The 21,210-nt window shown below is 39.2% G+C and overlaps 1 protein-coding gene across 1 annotated transcript; it reads right to left on the reverse strand.

Annotated features, from left to right (window-relative positions):
- Positions 1–6,477: 6,477 nt before the first annotated feature.
- On the reverse strand, positions 6,478–10,985 carry GPR33 (G protein-coupled receptor 33). The gene is made up of 2 exons (XM_047864079.1): positions 10,862–10,985; positions 6,478–7,503 (listed from the first exon to the last, which is right to left on the reverse strand). The coding sequence occupies exon 2, from the start codon at positions 7,495–7,497 to the stop codon at positions 6,478–6,480; it is 1,020 nt and encodes a 339-aa protein (XP_047720035.1). The 5' UTR covers positions 7,498–7,503; positions 10,862–10,985.
- Between the last annotated feature and the right edge of the window lie 10,225 nt (positions 10,986–21,210).

The raw sequence follows: 21,210 nt of genomic DNA on the forward strand, positions 1-21,210 counted from the left end.
GTTCAAGATTTGATGCAGACGCAGCATTGATGTCAGTAGCAGTTGTAATAAAACCAAGTGCTGGTATTTGGGGCTCAGTGGCCGCAGTGGCAGAAGCTGGGACTGTATAGTGAAATAGAGAACACCAGTGACAGGTTCCTGTTCTGGGTGGTTCTGTAGTCGAGTTTTGGGCACTGTTCCTGGGAGCTTAGCCTTGAATGTTTCCCCAGCCACCCCAATAGTTCTATGAGCTACTTAATATCCTTTAATAAATCAGTTTGTGGTCAAACCAACAGAATGAAATCTACTGTTTGCAAGTAATTGATACAGGCATCACCTTCAACTTTTGCCCTCTGGTTTAACTTTGCAACCAGCAGAATTAACCGGACAAGACTCTCTGGTTTTCTCCGTCCCCACTCCCACTATCTTAGTTCAGGCCAATCATCTGTTCCCTGGATTACTCCAACACTGTCCAGTTTGACTGCTCACCCCCAGTTTTTTATTAAAAAAAAATTTTTTTTTAATGTTTATTTATTTTGGAGAGAGACAGAGACAGAATGCGAGTGGGTTAGGGTCAGAGAGAGAGGGAGACACAGAATCCGAAGCAGGCTCCAGGCTCTGAGCTGTCAGCACAGAGCCTGATGCGGGGCTCGAACTCATGAGCTGTGAGATCATGCCTGAGCTGAAGTCGGACGCTCAACTGACTGAGCCCCCCAGGCGCCCCTCACCTCCAGTTTTTACCTCTTCATCAAAGTAGCCAGAATGATCTTTCTAAAATGAAAATAGAGTGGCACCTGGGTGGATCAGTTGGTTAAGTGTCTCAGCTCAGGTCACGATCTCATGGTTTTGTGGGTTCGAGCCCTGTATCGGGCTCTGTGCTGACAGCTTGGAGCCTGCCTGGGATTCCCCTTCTCCTCTCTCTCTGTCCCTCCCTCTCCCTCAAAATAAGTAAACATTTAAAAAACATAAATAAAAATAAAATGAAAATAGAATTCTATTGCTGTTTGGCTTATGATCTGGTAGCAGCTCCCTAATGCCCTCAGGATAAAGTCTAGGATCAAATCCAAACTCCTTAGCAGGGGCATTCAGGATCAAGTTCGGGTTGACCCTTCCCACTCATCTTGCTTCTCACATCTATACCCCACTTTTACTCTTCTCTTGCTCTGAGCCAGCAGTAATGGATCCCATGGGATCTTGTTAGAAATGCAGAATCTCGGGGCGCCTGGGTGGCGCAGTCGGTTAAGCGTCCGACTTCAGCCAGGTCACGATCTCGCGGTCCGTGAGTTCGAGCCCCGTGTCGGGCTCTGGGCTGATGGCTCGGAGCCTGGAGCCTGTTTCCGATTCTGTGTCTCCCTCTCTCTCTGCCCCTCCCCCGTTCATGCTCTGTCTCTCTCTGTCCCAAAAATAAATAAAAACGTTGAAAAAAAAAATTAAAAAAAAAAAAAAAAAAAAGAAATGCAGAATCTCAGCCCTACTCTGTACTGGTGAAACAGAATCAGCATTTTAACAAGATGATTATGGGATTCGCATGCATATTTACGTTTGGAAAGTGCTGCTTTGTGGCCCTGTGCTCTCTTTCCCTTGGGCTTTTACACCTTGGCTTCCTCTGTTGTACTCCCCTTCCCTTTCTTAATATGTTTAACTCTGTTCTCCAGGATTCATCTGGGAAAACTGGTGAAAGCTGGGCTGGGGCTTTCATTTGTTTCCCCAAACATGGCACTTATTCTTTGTACCATAATGACCTTTAACTTCTTTTTCTTTCCCACTAAACAGGGCTTTTCTGTTCTGGTTCTACTTTAGAGTCAGCCCAAGAATTTTAAAAAAGGACAGATTCCTGGGTCCTGTCACTAGAGATTCTTTTTAAATTTTTAATGCTTATTATTTTTGAAAGACAGAGAGAGGCAGAGTGTGAGCGGGGGAGGGGCAGAGAGACAGAGGGAGACACAGAATCTGAAGCAGACTCCAGGCTCTGAGCTGTCAGCACAGAGCCCTAGGAGAGGCTCCAACACATGAACTGCGAGATCATGACCTGAGCCAAAGTCAGGGTCTTAACGGACTGAGCCACCAGGGCGCCCTGAGAGATTGTGGTTTACTCGATTTGAGTAAGGCGTGGACACTGGCATTTTAAGAAGGTGTTCGAGATGATTATTATGTGAAGCCACATTCAAATCCTGCACACAACACTTTAAGCTCCTTGAAGACAGGGATTGTGTCTTTTCACTGTTGTATTCTCAGAGCTCAGATTCTCACATGCCAGGTACATAAACTCTGGTAGTAAATCATTGTTGCCCTAGTCTCAGGGCTATGGATTTGACTTCTTGTGTACACATAGTCCTACCTTATACCCCACCCCGCCTCCCACACGTCATCCGCTGAGCAGCCCAATCATCTCATTAAAGCAAGGAGCCATTTCTTGAGGAAAGAACTCAAGCTGGCATTTGAAAAATATCTCTAGTCATCTCTATAGTCTTTTCTTGAGCCAGTTTGATCCTGATATAATGAAGCAGGTTTATATAATTGGATGCTAATAGGCACATTGTTTTGTAAGATTGTCTCCAAGCATGAGTTCCAAAAGCAAAGCCACTAATTCTTTGTTTATAAAGGGGGCCCCGAGAATTCACAATAGTGAGAACGTGGATGAGATCAATACAACTATAACAAATAGGTTTTCTAAAAATTAATGATTGTTTTATGGAAAGTTAAAAAATACAGTTTGGGAAAATTTTCTTAAGTTTACATCCCATTTTCTTAAAATGTAAAGTGACAAATTAAAAAAAACCCTTTTAAGAGTACATTTATATAGTGTTTTACATTTTAGAAGTAGCTTCATATCCACAATCTCATTAAGAGATGTCCCCATATTATAGATGAGGAAGCTAAGGCCCAGAAAATTTGTATAACTGCCTCATATAAAACACCAAGCTAGAGGCAAAGCCAGACCACCACCCAAATCTGATTATAAGTTCAATGCTATTTTTCGGTTTTTACTTTGTGTGTGGATCCTGACATTGTCTAGGCATTTCTATTTGATTTTTTTATTTTTAACTTAATTAATTAATTTTTTTAAAATTTACATCCAAATTAGTTAGCACATAGTTCATCAATGATTTCAGGAGTAGATTCCTTAATGCCCCTTACCCGCTTTGCCCATCCCCCCTCCCACAAGCCCTCCAGTAACCCTCTGTTTGTTCTCCATATTTATGAGTCTCTTATGTTTTGTCCCCATCCCTGTTTTTATATTATTTTTGTTTCCCTTCCCTTATGTTCATCTGTTTTGTCTCTTAAAGTCCTCATATGAGTGAAGCCATATCATATTTGTCTTTCTCTGACTGACTAATTTCACTTAGCATTTTTATAGCCAAGAAGGTGCTTTTTGTTGAAATAAATAGCCTAGGTGGATCTGGGCTTAAAGCCCAGCCTGACTGGCCCCTAGCAGTGATGTCAGGCAGTGAGTATAATGGTAAAGAACATGGATTCTAGCACCAGACTCCCTGGGCTTACAGTACTGGTTCTTCTAATTGCTTACTATATGGCCTTGGACAAGTGTTTCAGTTTCATAGTCTGTTACATAAGGGTAATAAATGGGACCTAATTCATAGAATTGTTGTAGGATTAAGTGAGTTACTATTTGCTTTTGTTTTTAATGTTTATTTATTTCTTTTGAGAGAGAGAGAGAGTACGAGCAGGGGAGGGGCAAAGAGAAAGGGCAGAGAGAGAGAGAATCCCAAGCAGGCTCTGCACTGCCAGCACAGATCCTGACACGGGGTTTGAACCCACAAATTGTGCAATCATGACCTGAGATGAAACCAAGAGTCAGACGCCTAACCGACTGAGCCACCCAGGTGCCCCAGTGAGTTACTATTTATAAAGCACACAGAATCATGCCTGCACACAAGATAAGTGTGATGTAAGTATTTGTTAAATAAAACTCTGGTTCAATCTTATTATTTTATACCTAAGGTCATTTTGCAAATCACATACAATTGTGATTACCCATATACAATTTTCATTGAGTATCTTTTATTGAACAACAATTGTGTATAATAGCAGAGAAAAGAAATAGTGGGACTGATAGGCTTCTTTCTGTTCTTGAGGAGTTCACAATCTATAGAGAGATGAACAAAATATTTTTGAAAAACCAGGAAAGCACATTCTTGTTTATTATTGGAGACGAAGGCTCTCTCTGTAGCTTCTAGGTATCCAAAGCTATTCTTTTTTTTTTTTAAGTTTATTTATTTATTTTGACAGAGATAAAGTGAAACAGAGAACACATGCATGTAAGTGGAGGAGCAGAGAGCAAGGGAGAGAGAGAATCCCAAGCAGGCTTCCTGAGCCTGATGCACAGAGCCTGATGTGGGGCTCGAACTCACAAACCATAAGATCATGATCTGAGCTGAAATCAAGAGTCGGATGCTTAACCTCCTGAGTCACCCAGTTGCCCCTAATGCTCTTCTCATTTCAAAGAATCATATGTTCCATCTAACAGCTTTCTTAAGTCCTGCATTATACACTTCAGCGGGCTTGTCAGGACAGAGGAGTGTGGGGAGGGATGAGGCACTGGCCCTTACTTGCTGCAGGGACACTTGGAGCCACAGCCTAGTCATCAATCCTATTCCTCCTGCTCTGGGAAGACTCTTCCAGCTCCAAAAGCTTGTAATAGGGGCCAACAATGAAAGTTTTCATCTACCCAAAGCTTTTTGTTCCTCATACTCAAAGAGAAAGAGAGAGACTAAGCCCCTAAATGCCCAGGGAGGCAGTGATGCCAAGTCAATTAGCAGCATTTCTAGGGCATCAAACTACTATTATTTCCCTTCTAAAAAAAAGTTAGTAATGAAGGTTAATTTCCCTTCATTTCTGTAACCCCTTGTAATTAATATCATCCATTCTGGGGATTTCTGAGTAGGATATATGTCTGTGGCTTGGAATAGTTTGTGCAAAGCTAGCTGGAATATTTAGGGACTCTGTGTGATGTGGCCTAAATGTCTGCATTCTGCATCAGTTGAACTAGACAGATAGAAGTATGTACCGATTGATATTTATTGGGTGATAGATAGAACTAATGAGTTAAATATATAAAAGGTAATAGGTCAGTGATACTATGTGGTCCTACATAATTTTGGTGCTTTAAGGTATTGCAAAAATTTAAAGCAAAACTTGAAAACCAGGGAAGATAAGTTAATATTGTTATGGCTATTCTAAAATCAAGTACATTATGACATTACCTGGGCAGATTCTTAAATATTTATAATTATCTTAGTCACATATTTCTGAGATAGTTTAATCTATGAGTATTGAAAAGAGACATTTAAGATATCTTTTTTACACTGAAAACGTTAAAGCATAAATTACTTTAACATAGATATGAGAAGATTAGTGCCTTGTCATCCCCATGCTAAATTGGGTCTATACCAATTAAATTATTTAGATGCTATGTAAATTAAGAGGGATGTTGGTCCAAATGTCTGTTTGCCAGAAGACTCTGTGACAGAAAATTCAGATCAATAGACACTATTTGTATTTAGAAATTGATATTCCTAAAGTCTCAAAAGTCAAAGATTAAGAATCACATTTGCACCATTTCATACCAATTAGGATGGGTATAATTGAAAAAAAAAAAAAAGGAAAATAATAAGGGTGGGTATGAAGGGTATGAAGAAAGTGGACATTTTGCACCTTGCTGGTGGGAATGTAACATAGTACAGCTGTGGTGGGAAAGTATGGTGGTTCCTCAAAAAGTTAAACACAAAATTGCGATATGACCCAGTAATTCAAAATAATTAAAAACAATTGGAAACAAGGACTCCAAAGATACTTGTATATCAGTGTTCATGGTAGCATTGTTCACAATAGCCAAAGGTAGAAACAATCCAAATGTCCCTTAACAGAAGAATGGATAAACAAAACACACAAGGGAATAAACATACAATGAAATATTATTTTAGCCGCAGAGGGTACAGTTCAGATACATTTGACAACATGGAGGAACCTTGAAAACATTATGCTAAGTGACATAGGCCAGACATAAAATAAGAAATGTTGTATGATTCCACTTACATGGAATAGTTAGGATAACAAATTCATAGAGACAGAAAGTAGATAGGAAGTTATGAGGGGTTGCAGGGAGGGTGAAATGAGGAGTTATTACTTACTCAGAGCAGAGCTTCTCTTTGGGGTAGTACAAACTTTTAGAAATAGATAGTGGTGGTTGCAAAGCCCTGTGAATGTAGTTAATGCTACTGAAATGTACATTTTAAAATGGTGAAAATGGCAAATCTAATGTTATATACAGTTTACCACAGTAAAAACAAAGTAAAAATAATTACTTTTGGAACACCACCCATTGCTTGGTTTCTTACAACCCTTTTAATATTCATAGATCTAACTATAGTATAGTTTAGATGTCTCTCTAATATAGGGACTATATTATATAAAAGCAGAGGGGACATCTCTGGTGGTATAATTGACTAAGAGTCCATTGTTTGCTCTGGGATCCAAAATTTAAATGTAGGCTTCTGAATTTAGGTTTTGTATCCTTTCTATCAAAGAGTCCTCACTGAACGTTGACTCAAACAGAGCAAGAATGGACTTCTTGAAAACATTTTTGAAGTCCTCCCCAGTAAACAAGTAGAGTGTAGGAGAAAAAATAGCGTTGAAAGAAATGGTTATGACTGTAAGTATCAGAGTCAACTGTAAAAGTACTGATTGGTTCTTAGTGAGGATTAAGCCCTGGTGCACATGGTAGGGCATCCAGCACACAAAGAAAGAGATAATGGCAGTCATCATGACTTTGAAGGGCTTATTGGACCTAGACAGGCCCCTCTCTTTCATCTTGTTGGCTACTCTTTTGTAGCAAAGGGTGATGGTAAAGAAAGGCAGAAGGAAGCCTAGCAAAAAGCGGCCAATGAAACAGGCTACATGAATCCATTTCCTGAATGTTTGCATCTTTTTGCTTTCCCAGTTAGTAGACACAGCATAGTTATTTTGGCAGGTCACTCTTCCTTTATGGTCATCATGTGTCTCTCTGAAAACCAAATAAGGCATGCCGAGGGCTGTGGCAGAGATCCAGATTCCCAGGATGATCCTGGAAGCCCAGCGTGGGGTTCGGTGCAGCTGTGACCACACTGGGTGAAGAGTGAGAAGGTAACGGTCAACACTGATGGCTGAGAGGAAGAAAATAGAGGCGAACATCCCTGTAGACAAAGTGGCATTGAAGACCTTGCACATGGCAGTTCCAAAGCTCCAGTGATTGTCCTGAAGGTAGGAGGCAGCTATAAATGGTAGAATCAATATTGAAATAAAATACGAGAAAATGAGATGAAAAAATAAGAGCGTATTGACAGTCTTTTTCATCTTGAAAAAGAGCACCCATAGGTAGAGCCCGTTGGTGATGGTACCAATTATAACTGACAAGTACAGAAGAAGGGCAATGATCACGTTTGAGGCAGGAGCTGGAAAGTGAGTGCTGTTTCTTACTAGAGTGGAGACATTGAGCAAATTGGTGAAGTTGATCAGATCCATAATTACCTGTGGAGAGAGAAACTGAAAGTAATCACAAAAAAGAAGCAAAAAAAAAAAAAAGGTTAAATATAGAAATTTGAACAGTAATTTGTGCATAGTAAAAGTCAAAATGACACTATTTTAAAAATGGCAAACATCAGGGCCACCTGGCTGGCTCATTCAGTAGGACATGTGACTCTTGAGTTCAGGGTCTTGAGTTCAAGACCTACATTGGGCATGGAGCCTACTTAAAGAAAAGAAAATTGTAAAATGGCAAGCATAATATTTCCACAATAAATGCAAATCAGATATTTTCCTAAGGTCCATATTTTTATTTGGTATGAAGAATTAAGATCAGATTAACTTGAGCATCAAAAATGGAAATACTACAGATGAAATTAATGTGAAAGAGAAATGAAGTTTGGAACATTTTGACTTTAAGTATTAATTTAGGTAGCTAAAAATCTTCTATTTAGACATGAGCCATAAGTCTGACCTTCCTTGATGGTCATAACTTCTTGAATAAGGCATTGTAGGATCAGTTTTGCTTGACTAAGACTTGATCAGAGCAAATGTTGCTAATGAAATTGAGTAACAAAAATAGCAACTGCTGCAAATCAATAATAATTTGGAGCTATAATTAGATTTCTCCCATGAGCTAATTATATACAGTAAATGCTGTTAGCTAGTATTAAAGTCAGCATGTAATAAGAACCAATATTCATTTGGGAACCCTAGGCTAGGGCACTATATGATTGTGAGGTGCCTTCACAATCATCAAAGGGGAACATGAATTGTTGAATATAGTGGTAGTTCTTTCTTACCTGGGAAAGGAAAAGAGGCAGAGAAGTCAAGGGATTGATATTTATCTAATACTTTTTATATGCCAATAGCTTTCTATAAAAGTAATTTCTTTTTTTCTCACAAACCAAATATTTAAACAGAAGAGAAAGTGAAGTTTGCAGGAGTTAAATTTCTTATTTATCAGCATTTCCCACCATGCCCTCGTTGTGGCAGGTGGGGAACCCTACCAGTGGTTGTGTTACTTCTTTGAGAATTGGTAATTCATGTGTAGTGTTTTGATAATGCTCCATGAATCAGAATATTTGATTATCCAAAACATCCCACTTCTTGGTTAATGATTCCTAGAGTATTGAAAATATGAACCTGAGAATGTTTTGGAAATAGCTAATATATATAACAGTCATATCAACAAATTGGTTTTTGATAAATTGGATATAGCAGTAGAAATTACTAATGATTTTTTTCCACTAAGCAAAAACATTCTAAGAATATAGAGAGAGAATAAATAAAATAATTGCTATATCAAGACCACAATTTCCTCAAGTTAATTCTGCCTTCTAAGGGAGTTGCAAACTTTTTCTCCAAAGTAGAAAAATGGCTCTCTTCAGGAAAATGCCTTACTAGTCTGCTTTGAATAAAAAGTGAAGCCTAAGGACATTGACTGGAGAGGCAATGGCGAATGACAGAGTGGGAACCTGGGAAAGATGCTGTGGGAGGGTCCTGGGACCATGAGAAGAAGGAGGAGTGAGGATGGTCTTCAGAGAGGAGGGCACAGGAAAGACATGGTGGGAGGTTAGGAGGCTTGAAGAGGAGAAAAGTTCAATGAGATATTCTAAAAAGCAGAAATGACAGAGAGGGTTTAAAATGAGGAATTTCTAATATTCAGTTTTAATCCATGTGCTATGCTTTGACGTGGTGTAATGTCCCGAAATCAAGAGTAGGTCGCTTAACAGACTGAGCCACCAGGTGCCTCTATAGGGAGGTTTTTTATGTTTTTTATTTTTTTATTTTATTATTTTATTTTTTTAGATTTTTTTTTAAGTTTATTTATTTTTGAGACAGAGAGAGAGAGACAGAGTATGAACAGGGGAGGGTCAAAGAGAGAGGGAGACACAGAATCTGAAACAGGCTCCAGGCTCTGAGCTGTCAGCACAGAGCCCGATGCAGGCCTCGAGCTCACTGGCTGCGAGATCATGACCTGAGCCGAAGTCGGATGCTCAACTTACTAAGCCACTCAGGTGCCCCTAGGAGGTTTTTTAAACAATTGTGTGGTTGAGACCTGGAAGGGCATATGAAAGTAATGTGGGACTTGAGCAAAATCAACGTGGGTAGTGGTTCTGAATAGCATATTAAGTTTCCTAGGAACCTTGATTTATTGCATATAACCAGGGGATTTCTTCTTCTTCTCCTTTGTTTTTAGATTTCTTCATTCTTAAAGATCTTTTTCCATGCATGGTTTTAAAGTACATGAGTATAAATTAGTGGGGCAGAACTTGGGCTCTGGCATCCCACAGAACTGGATTTCCATTCTATTTGTACCACTTACCAGCTCTGTGGACTCTTAACTCTGAGTCCCTTTTACCTTCTAAACCCCAATGAGCTTCTATGAGGATGAAATGACATAATTTAGCTCCATTCATGGCACATATTAAGCACTCAGTAACTTTTTACCTATTATTTTGCTCAACTTGTTATATTAAGGCTAGCAAGTACTTCCTTTTCCCCTTTTAATACTGTAGTCCACATTCCTTCCTCCTCAAAGCCTCCCTATTGAGTTCTAGAGTACTACCAGTGATTTCTAAAAAAATCCAAGTGTTCATCTATTGGGACAGAAGTTCTCAGATTTAGAGTTATTTTGAGGCCTTGCTGTAGTGACACCTTTGGCATAGTGGCTTTCAGATAGATGCCACCTTTGCTTAGGAACACTGTGCTTCTATTGGGGGGGGGGGGGCGGGTAGGCATGAGAACCTCCAGAAACTGATCTGTGTTAATTTAGATACTTTATTGTAATTTAGTAGTACAGAAGTAACATTAATTGGAATGTTCTTTTCTAACCTTTCCACTAAAGCTCTAAAAACTTTCCCCAGAATTAAACAGATTCATATGATATTCCCTCAACAGTTTGTTCATCATTAGCAATGGCCTGTCCCATATAACGTAACAGCATTTAACTAAAACATAAAGCACTGGCCTTCCCCCAAATGATACTTTTCCTTTAGGATGCTCACATCTGGAGGTTTTTGATACATGTTGGAGGTCGCAGGGTCTCTAGGCCGTACATCTGAATTTTCTGTTCAGTTACTTGCTCTGGCGGGCACTGTTCCCTGGCAAATAGCACAGCCATTTACAATCTCCTCCTCACTGCCCGCTACGGGGACTAGAAAGCTGCACACTCATTTCCCCAAATTTCCTTAAAGCAAGTGATTCAGTTTTAATCATCAAGTGATTCATGTGATTCAGTGAATCATTAAGAGATGCCACCTGTGTAGTTTCTGGGGTTGGAAAGCTGCTGTGGAGCATGCCTGGAGGGTTTATTCAGATAATAGCACCAGGATAAACCTGCTGGCCCAGGGATCCTTACCTTGGAGTTATATTCCCATGTCAGATAGTCTTAGGTAGGCCAGAGTGACTCTAAATCAGCAATCTTCTCTCCATGGACAGGCAAAAATCAGTGACACTTTGACTTCATTTCATCTGCCTTTCTTCTGGCCGATGGTATTCCCCAACTTTGAAGCTACTATTTAAATATTCTGTGAGGTCTTCTTGCTCTTTTCCAGTTCCTTTTTCTGTGTAATGTATGATAAAGAGGTGGAGATAGAAAATTAAGTACTTCTTCAAATCATTTCTCCATTTTAAGAGGAGATTTAAAAAATTCTGTAAACAAAGCCATTCTATTTAAGGTTGATAAGCTCATTTCAGATGTTAAAATGCTGATTAAAAATTATCTTCTGGGGGCGTCTGGGTGGCGCAGTCGGTTAAGCGTCCGACTTCAGCCAGGTCACGATCTCGCGGTCCGTGAGTTCGAGCCCCGAGTCGGGCTCTGGGCTGATGGCTCAGAGCCTGGGGCCTGTTTCCGATTCTGTGTCTCCCTCTCTCTCTGCCCCTCCCCCGTTCATGCTCTGTCTCTCTCTGTCCCAAAAATAAATAAAAAGAAAACGTTGAAAAAAAAAATTAAAAAAAAAATTATCTTCTGTATATGGTCATCCCACTAAGCACCCACTCTGCCTCGAGTGTAGCACATTCATTAGCATATGGAGCATGCTGTTGGGTACATAGAGAGACTGGGTAAATACCAAGCTTGGAAAAAACTGAATCTGGAAATTAGCAATCTAATCCCCTTAGAGTGAAGATGGTCAGGGAAGAAAAGCAAACACTGAGTTTCACATTCAAATGAAATGTATGAGTACAGGCCAAAGATTAATATTATTTAGTTTGGGAAGATGAAGACTTTTATCTTTCATTTACATCTGTACAATTGTTGAGAATGGTTGGAAAGAACACAGAGTTGGGTACCATATCCTGGAAGACAATCTCATTATAAGAAAATCCTGAACACAGATCATGTATTTATGAACTGAATCTTACATTTTCTATTTGCCTCTCTCCAGTCCATATCTGACATTTTTTAGGATCAGCTTCTGTGCTGACCTCAGTGTCCTGATTTCTTTCCTGCTTGGTTTCCTCTTGATCTCTGCACTGCCAGTAGAGAAAAATACATCAAAACCTGTGTGTGGCTTCAGTGCTGAAGCTTGGGAATCAGTTATCCAGTTTGCGTTAGAATTTTAAAGCTTTCATTGCTACTGTAAACTTATTAGAAATAGGCTTAAATTTAGTTCTTAATTCTTTGGGACTGTGACCTTCAACCTAAGAACTGATCTTTGCTTCAGGATAAGTTTTCAAACTTGCTACTGCATTTTAAGAGTGATTTCTTGCTAGGTTTTCATGCCCTTTGGGTTAATTCACACATCTAGAAGCAACCTGAGCTACTATTCAGTTCAAACCTGCTAATTTTGAAGATTAGCAAACTGAGATGCAGAGTTAAGTGACTCAGAAGAGGTTTTCAGCAACAAAAGAATGAGAGAGCTCTTTCCACTGTCGTATGCTATTTCATTAATTAAAAAAGGGGGATGTGTGTGGATTAGGTTCTCGCTCCTCTTCCTTTCACTCTGTATTTTTAAATTTTACAATTAGTAAAATTCATAAATAACAAATATATCAAGGACGAGTGTTTAACACCCCTCTCACCAAATGCACAAGGACTAGTACCACCATTAGATAGCCTAAAATTTGACTCTTTCTTAACTGTTCTCAGAAATACTCTCATTAGTGAGCATTTTCTTCAAATAGGTAATTAAACCAATGACATTAACTCCTTTGGGCAATATGCACACTGCTTTTGAGGAAGTATTTTCTCTTTTGTGGCTTTGTTGATGTGGCTGCATTCATTTTACTTTTCATATTTCAAATTAAGTGAGGTGGTTTCAAGAAACCAGGGAAACTCAGGGAAATGGAAACTGTTTTATACAGATCTGATATAATCACAGTATGAAATATATAGAAATGCAGAAGCAGATAGTGTTGCAAAATCAAATGCTCAAAAGTCTAGGAACTCATGCTTGCATCTAATTTTTAGAGCTGGAATAGTCCAAGAGGTTAATTTCATCTAATTCCTGATCCTGTAGGTGAAGAGACTAAGACCCATAGAGGTATTTGAGAGCTTGTCCTAGATCTCATTATTAGTTAATAAATGAGTTGAGGCAGAAATAATGTTCACTAAAAATACTGATGTGTATATGACTACACAATAAAGGATAGGATAGAAAAAAAAAAACCCTCCTAGATATAACTCTGCTACTTACATATGTATAACCTCTCTGCCTCTGTTTTCTCATTTGAAATGTGAAAAAAAAAAAAAATGAAAGAAAGCACCTCTCTTTTGAAGTATTCTTTTGAGGAGTAAATGAGATATTATAGGTAAGGGCTTGGCACAGTTCCTGGCAAATGGTAAGTATCAAATAAATGATAACTAGTATTAATATGTAAGTTGTAGCAAGCCCATCGGGCTGAAGAAAAATCTCTGAGCAGTGCAATTCAAGAAATATTTATTGAGGGGGTGCCTGGGTGGCTCAGTCGATTAAACACCGGATTCTTGATTTTGGCTCAGGTCATGATCTCACGGTTCCTGAGTTTGAGCCCTGCATCAGGCTCTGGGCAAATAGTGTGGAGCCTGCTTGGGATTCTCTTTCTCTCCTTCTCTTCTTCTCTCACGCTGTGTCTCTTCCTGTCTCAAAATAAATATATAAACTTTAAAAATAAAAGAATATTTATTGAGTATCTAATACATGCCAAAGTGTTTGAGACTGGGAAACAAAGTAAATAATTCAAAATAATTGTCTTCAGTGTTTATAGTTACTAAAAAAGATGATTCCTGAACTGACTAGCTTAGGAATGTTGAGGAAAACAAACTCTAGGCTTTGGAACAAGTGTGGTAAAAGGCTTAGCAAAAGAGAACAATCTTCATTTGTTGGCCTGGTTTTACATTTTTCAAGATCATTTCTCACCACCCTTTATGTCCCAGTAAAGGGACAGTAAAGGGGAGCAACAGTGTAGGTATTAGCCCAGTGGTTTCCATTCGGGCTGATGTCAGAATCACTTGGAGGTCTTTAAAGAAAATGCAGAGTATACCTGAAACTTAATTCATTTATCTAGTATTTGTCAAATACTTAATGTATTTGATTCTTGGCTTCAAATGTTGAACCATCAAAAAGCATTAAAAATTTACCATTCTAAGAAATATAATAACACTAATTCAAAGGGATTCATGCACTCCCATGTTTATAGCAACATTATTTATAGTAATCAAGATATGGAAACAGCCTAAGTGTCCATCTATTGATGAATGGATAAAGAAGGTGTGACATCTATCTTTCTTTTTTTTTTTTAATTTTTTTTTCAACATTTATTTACTTTTGGGACAGAGAGAGACAGAGCATGAACGGGGGAGGGGCAGAGAGAGAGGGAGACACAGAATCGGAAACAGGCTCCAGGCTCTGAGCCATCAGCCCAGAGCCTGACACGGGGCTCGAACTCACGGACCGAGAGATCCTGACCTGGCTGAAGTCGGACGCTTAACCGACTGCGCCACCCAGGCGCCCCAAACATCTATCTTTCTATCTGTCTATCTATGAATACAGAATATTATTCAGCCATAAAAAGAATGAAATCTTGCAACAACATGGATGGAGCTAGAGAGTATAATGCTGAGCAAAATAAGTCAGTTAGAGAAAGACAATTACCATATGATTTCACTCATATGTGAAATTTAAGAAATAAATGAGCAATGGGGAAAAAAGAGAAGTGGGGGTGGGGGGAACAAACCAAGAAACAGACTCTTAACTAAAGAGAACAAACTGGTGGTTAGCAGAGGGGTGAGAGTGGGGGGATGGGTGAGATAGGTGATGGGGATTAAGGAGTGCACTTGTGATGAGCACTGGGTGATAATATGGAATTGTTGAGTCACTGTATTGTATACCCAAAACTAATATGAAACTGTATTTTAACTAACTGGAATTAAAATAAAAAAAAATTACCATCTAACTTCCTCTGCCCCCCCTCCCCCCCCCCCCCAAAAGAGGAAGAGCATTACCTTGGACCTACTTTATGTCTTGCCCATGTCTGTCAGTTCCATATTGGCTCCGTTCTATTTCTTATCTGCTCTTGCTCTTCTAATTGTGTCTCTCCGTTTATTGGAATCTTTGGCTCATGATTTTTCAACTTTTCTCCATGGTTTATGGCTTGCTGCCTGTGCAGAGCCCACCTTGGAGCTTGAAATCATGAACCGTGAGATCATGACCTGAGCTCAACCGACTGGGCCACCTAGGCACCCCAAGGAATTAAATATTTTAATGTACTTACACTTACATAATTGCATCCTTTAAGATACTTTTATGAAAGCCAAGGTCAAATGTGGCTCATTTATGTTTTTTTCCCAATTTGTACATGTAGACAGTATAAAAACTAAGGCAACTCGGGCCTATGGTAGCTTAATCAACATAAGCCATACCCAATTTGGAGATGATAAGTTTACTAACTACCAAAATCTCATTTTTATGAACTCTTTAGGGAGTATGGAATAGACTTCCTTGTTTTTTTAAAAAAAATTTTTTTTTCAACGTTTATTTATTTTTGGGACAGAGAGAGACAGAGCATGAGCAGGGGAGGGGCAGAGAGAGAGGGAGACACAGAATCGGAAACAGGCTCCAGGCTCTGAGCCATCAGCCCAGAGCCTGACGCGGGGCTCGAACTCACGGACCGCGAGATCGTGACCTGGCTGAAGTCGGATGCTTAACTGACTGCGCCACCGAGGCGCCCCTAGACTTCCTTGTTTTATAAATGAAGGATTCCCCTGAAAAGCCTGGGCCACCACTTAAAGGGTGGCTGGTGGCACCTGGGTTGGTTAAGTCTCTGACTCTTGATTTTGGCTCCGGTCTTGATCACATAGCTTCGTGGATTTGAGCCCTGCTTGGGCTCTGTGCTGGTAGCACATAGCCTGCCTGGGGTTCTCTCTCTCCCTCTCTCTCTGCCCCTTCCCCACTTGCACCATCTATGTCTCTCTCAAAAATAAAATAAAATAAAATAAAATAAAATAAAATAAAATAAAATAAAATAAAATAAATAAAATAAACAAAGGGTGACCAAGGAAGTAACCTAAGAAAGCATTAAAAAAAAGCTTTGGATCTTTGGTTTCAGATACACCTGGATTCAAATTCTGGCTTTACTTTTTATAAGATATGGCCTCAGTATTATTACTTCGATTCTCTAAGTTTGAGCTGTCCCCTGTTTATCTTAAAGAGCTTTTAAAAAAGTGTATAATTCAGGGGTGCCTGGGTGGCTCAGTCAGTTAAGTGTCTGACTTCAGCTCAGGTCATGATCTCATGGTTCATGAGTTTGAAGCCCACATTGGGTTCTCTGTTGTCAGTGCAGAGCCTGCTTAAGATCCCCTGCCCCTCCCAGCCTTTCTGCCCTTCCCAGCCTCTCTGCCCTTTCCCCTTTCTCTCTGCCCCTCCCTTTTCTCTCCTATACTTTCTCTGCCTCTGCCCCCAACCCCCCTCCTGTGCATGCTATCTCTCTCTCAAAAAATAAATAAATAAATAAATAAAAAATAAAAAATAAAAATCAAGTATATAACTCACTAGATTTGTTGCTGTGTTCCCATTTAATAATATGTTATAAATGTTTGCCATATGAATAAACTACTATGTTAATAAATATACATCTGTATCATCATGTAATATTCCATTTCAAATGATTTTGAGGTTTAAATGTGATAAAATATGTGCATATAACTGTCATATAATAATTTAAAAGCAACTACAGGATATAAATGTTACCGAAATTCAGATTTCATATAATTAGCCTGGTGATTGACATTTGCTAGCCAGCCACCATAGTGCAGGTGGTCTCCAGCCCCCTTAAAGCAATACCTCCACACAGAATTGCTTCCTATGTCAGGACCAGGATTCATGTGTTTCAGACATCACCATAGGCATCAGAACGAAGGTAGTTCAGGGACCTGCATAAGAGATATGGTAGATAATGGAATAATATTGATGCTTTTTGGAGAACAAAAATATGTATTATAACTGGTTCTAGACCTGGAAGGCCAGCAGACCCTCAGAGGTTTTCTCAGAGATCATTTCTCAGAACAGAAAGTTAATTTTCATTTCTGTGAAGTCCTTTATTTCCAGCACCCTGGAAGTATTTGTTCCCTTCCTTGTGAAACAAAACTCAGTTAATGACCTTCCCCTTAAGGAAGATTATCAGAACATGAGGAACACTTCAGGTTTCTATTTGAAAATGTGTGTTCCTCCTACTACATTTCTAGTTTAAAAATTCTCTCTTTAACATTCCAAGAATTATTTTTGTAAATGATCTTGGCTGCAATTCATAACACTGTATGTAACATTCGCCAGACTAGTTCATAGTTCTCCTCTGAGTACCATTTTATAGAAGTAGACTCAGATGCTCTGGGATTGACACAGATCCTATGGGCTGAGCTCCATGATGTCTCCTAAGTCACAAAGGGCTGGATCTATGAGAAGAACTCTGAGGTCTATTGCTAGCTGTTCCTCCTATATATTACATCTCTTGAGGAGGATACTCTGAGCTATGAATGCTGGTGAAAATAGAGACTGCTGGGAAGACGGGCTGCATATTGACATCTTATGGTGCTGTCCCGATGGCTTCTCCAACTAAGCTAGCTGATGTCTCAATTCCTCAACAGAGGTGGTTGTGAATATTTAAAGAGAGAACCTGTTATATGGTTAACTAATATTTATTGAAGGCCTCCTATTTGTCAGGTGCTGTGCTGGCACCATAGATAGAGAAGTAAACAAATGGGAATAGTTCAATTCTTGTGGACCTTCTGAATGAGTGTAAAAAACAGGTGATATGAAGCAAATAATGGCAACTGTGTTTAGGGAAACTTGACCTAGACCAGAATTCAAGGAGATTTCCCTGAGGAAGTGACATTTGAACTGAGACTTGAGTTTAGATGGGTAATGAGGGTGGGGGACTGGCACTTCCAGCAAAGGAAACATCTTGTGAGAAGTCCCAGGTGTGTTTGAGAATCGAGAAAAGAGACACTTTGGGTGGCTCAGTTGGTTAAATGTCTGACTCTTGTTTTGACTTGTGTCATGATCTCCTGGTTGGTAGTTTTGAGCCCTGCTTTGGGCTCCATACTGCTGATAGTACGAAGCCTGCTTGGGATTCTCTCTCCTCTTCTCTTTCTCTGTGAATCTCTCTCTCTCAAAATAAATAAAGAAACCTAACAAAAAAAGAACTGAGAAAAGTGCAGTAAGGCTAGAGGGCTAAGAGCTAGGGAGAGAGATGAGGCAGGAGATATGCATAGGGCCAAATCATATAGGGCTATATAGGCCATGCATATTACACTGCGTTTTATTTAAGGGTAGTGGGAAGAGGGAAGATACCATATGTATGAGTTTGTTAGGGCTACAATAGCAAAATACCACAGACTGGATGGCTTAAACAACAGAAATTTATTTTCTCACAGTCCTTGAGGATGGAAGTCCAAGATCAAGGTGCTGTAAGAATCAGTTTCTCTTAAGGCTTCCGTCTTTAGTTTGCAGATGGTCTTTGCCCTTTTGCTGCCTCTTTATATGATATTCCTTTGTGTGTGTATGCCCCCAGGGTCTCTTTATGTATAGAAATTTCCACTTCTTATAAGAATACCGCCAGATTGGATTAGGGCCTTCCATATAGCCACATTTTAACTGAATTGCCTCTTTAAAGGCCTTATCTCCAAATGCAGTTACATTCTGAGGTGTTTGGACTGCAACATGTGAATCTTGGGGGGACACAATTCAGCCCTATTGTGTCACTATTAATGTGCCTGTATTGTGGAAAATAGATTGGTGAAGGGCAATAGTGAATACCCATAGGAGTCTATTGAGAAAAACGATGGTGGCCTGATGAGGGTGTGTGTTGTGAAGATAAAGCAAGGGCAACAGGTCTGAGAAGGATATTGGTGGGGGATTGATGAGATCTGAGTGAGGGTCAGAGAGAGGGAGGAGTCAAAGATGACTCCTACGTTTCTGGTTTTTGCATCTGGCTAGATAGTGATTCACTTTATTTCGATAAAGAACAGTGGAGAAATAGAACAGTGGTTTCTGGGGAAGAGGATGGGTTTTGTTCTTCTCGTGTTGAATTTGAGGTGCCTGTCAGTCATCAGGTGGAGATAATGAGTAGATTGTTTACTGGAGAAGGAATCAGCCTTTGTAATGGGCAGAGCTGATTATCATATATACAAATGTCTATAATAGACAAAGTTGCTCTTACCTGGCCTTTAATTTACTTTCTAAGGAAAAGTCTGTAGCCTTCTTCAAAAATGTGCTCTTGACATCCTTAGAAATTTATTCTCAAAGTTTGCTAGACTAGGGTTTGGTAGCTTCTTATAGTCAATATTGTGGAATATTTCTTTTAACAATTTTTCTTAGTTTGACCTGTGACTTAACATGCTTAAGGAAATTGCCTAATGTTTATAGCCTCTTCTTGAGGATAAAACAAATCTTTTCATTTCCTTCCTGCATGCCAGAACTCAGGAAAGGATGAAGTCTTGCACTAAAAATGAGGTCTGTAAAACTCTGATGTAGATGGTAGAACAGAGAGCCTTTTTAGTGGCAACATAGAGTCCCAGGCAGTACAGCTTTGTGGGGATTTGATGGCCCCTCAGTGGGAGCAAGGGTGTGTTAGTGGTAGATGGGGAACAGAAAGGCAGTGTCAAGAGGCAGTGAGCTTTGGCACCATGGTCACAGTTAGTGGTATCCTTGAAATGAAGGCTGAACTTTGGGGCAGCTGGAAGCAGGCTGGAGCTAAGTCAGAGATCAGGAAAGAGCTGGGTCAGTCCTGGTAATAGAAGATTTTCTTGAGTGCCCTTCCCCACATTAGTTCAAGGGCTAAAGAGGAGATACAGCCTTGCTAAAAGGCAGCTGTAAGGATTTAGGGTGACTAATCTGCCTGGTTTGCCTTGGTCAGACAGGTTTCTGAGGTGAGGAACATTCAGTTCTTTATTTATTATTATTTTTTTAAATGCTTCCTTATTTTGGAGAGTGAGAGACAGAGTGTGAGTGGGGGAGGGGCAGAGAGAGAGAGATCGGGAGACACAGAATCTGAAGCAGACTCCAGGTTCCCAGCTGTCAGTACAGAGCCTGTTGTGGGGCTCAAACCCACAAATGGTGAGATCATGACCTGAGCCGGAGTCAGACCGCTAACTGCCTGAACCACCCAGGTGCCCCGAGGTACTTTCACTTCTAAAACTAGGAAAGTCCTGGGGAAACTTCTATGAGTTGGTTACCCTATAAAGATTTGAATAGAACTGGGATCCTGGGTCCTTAAGTGGTCTTAGAAGAAAAAAACCTTTAATCTAAAGCAAATAAAACTGTGTGACTCACTCATCATAACCTTCTTAGTAGAAGGACTACTACAATTTCCTTCACATTTTTAATAAATCAATTAATTTATGTTTGTAATAAATTGGAGATCATTAGAGTGACCTAATTCTAGTTTGCCTGGGATGATCCTGGTTTATACCTGTTGTCTCATGTTATTAATAGTGTTCTTTTCAGTCTCAAAAGCATCCTGATTTGAATGATAACTTGTGTGGTCACACTATCTTTAATAAAATGGTCTTTCTCATTCTTAAGAGTATGGTTTTGTGAACCTTGGCAAAACAGGCCAATTTTTATATCATTATGTTTGACAGTGTTCCTTTTAAGATGATTTACTATTTACTAATCTTACTAAATTAAATTTTAAAAAATAAGCTTTCCTGTTTAGAAGTACTTGACCATAGTTCCATCTCTCAAATCAGAGGTTATTACACACATATATTCTCTTTATCTCACATTCTACCATCTCATTATTTCAGAGAAGTATCATGAATTTTAAAATTTATTTCTAATCAAAATTTTCATAACATGTTATAAGCAAGAAATTAGAATTTGAAAGGAAGAAGATACATACTAGCAGAGAGTCAATGACAAGCAAGGGAAGAGGGAAAAGGATTATCTTCTTAAAGAAAAAAATTAAAATTAATGATGTGTTTTTTGCTCAAATTTATCAGATAATTTGGTGAAATCAAATGATTTCAGAAATCAGATGAAAATCACATTTTATGAAAAATAAATTATACAGAATGTCTAAAAATTATTAGTATGAAATATATATTATTCAAAGAATAAATATAGAGAGTATCAGTGGTATCTAAAGAGATTGTATCTCAAATAAACCTCTTTTCAGATTATGAGACATAGATTTGAATACATTTCACATTTGTTTACAACAGAATTGAATATTCATTTCCGCCTTTCACCCATCTTTAAGATCACCCTAGTCTGGGTTTCCATTTCAATG

Source organism: Prionailurus viverrinus, chromosome B3 (genome assembly GCF_022837055.1).
Source record: "Prionailurus viverrinus isolate Anna chromosome B3, UM_Priviv_1.0, whole genome shotgun sequence".
NCBI classification, from domain to species: Eukaryota; Metazoa; Chordata; class Mammalia; order Carnivora; family Felidae; genus Prionailurus; species Prionailurus viverrinus.

Coding starts and splice junctions, on each gene's coding strand:
- GPR33 (XM_047864079.1), bottom strand. CDS start 7,497: ATGGATCTGATCAACTTCACCAATTTGCTCAATGTCTCCACTCTAGTA.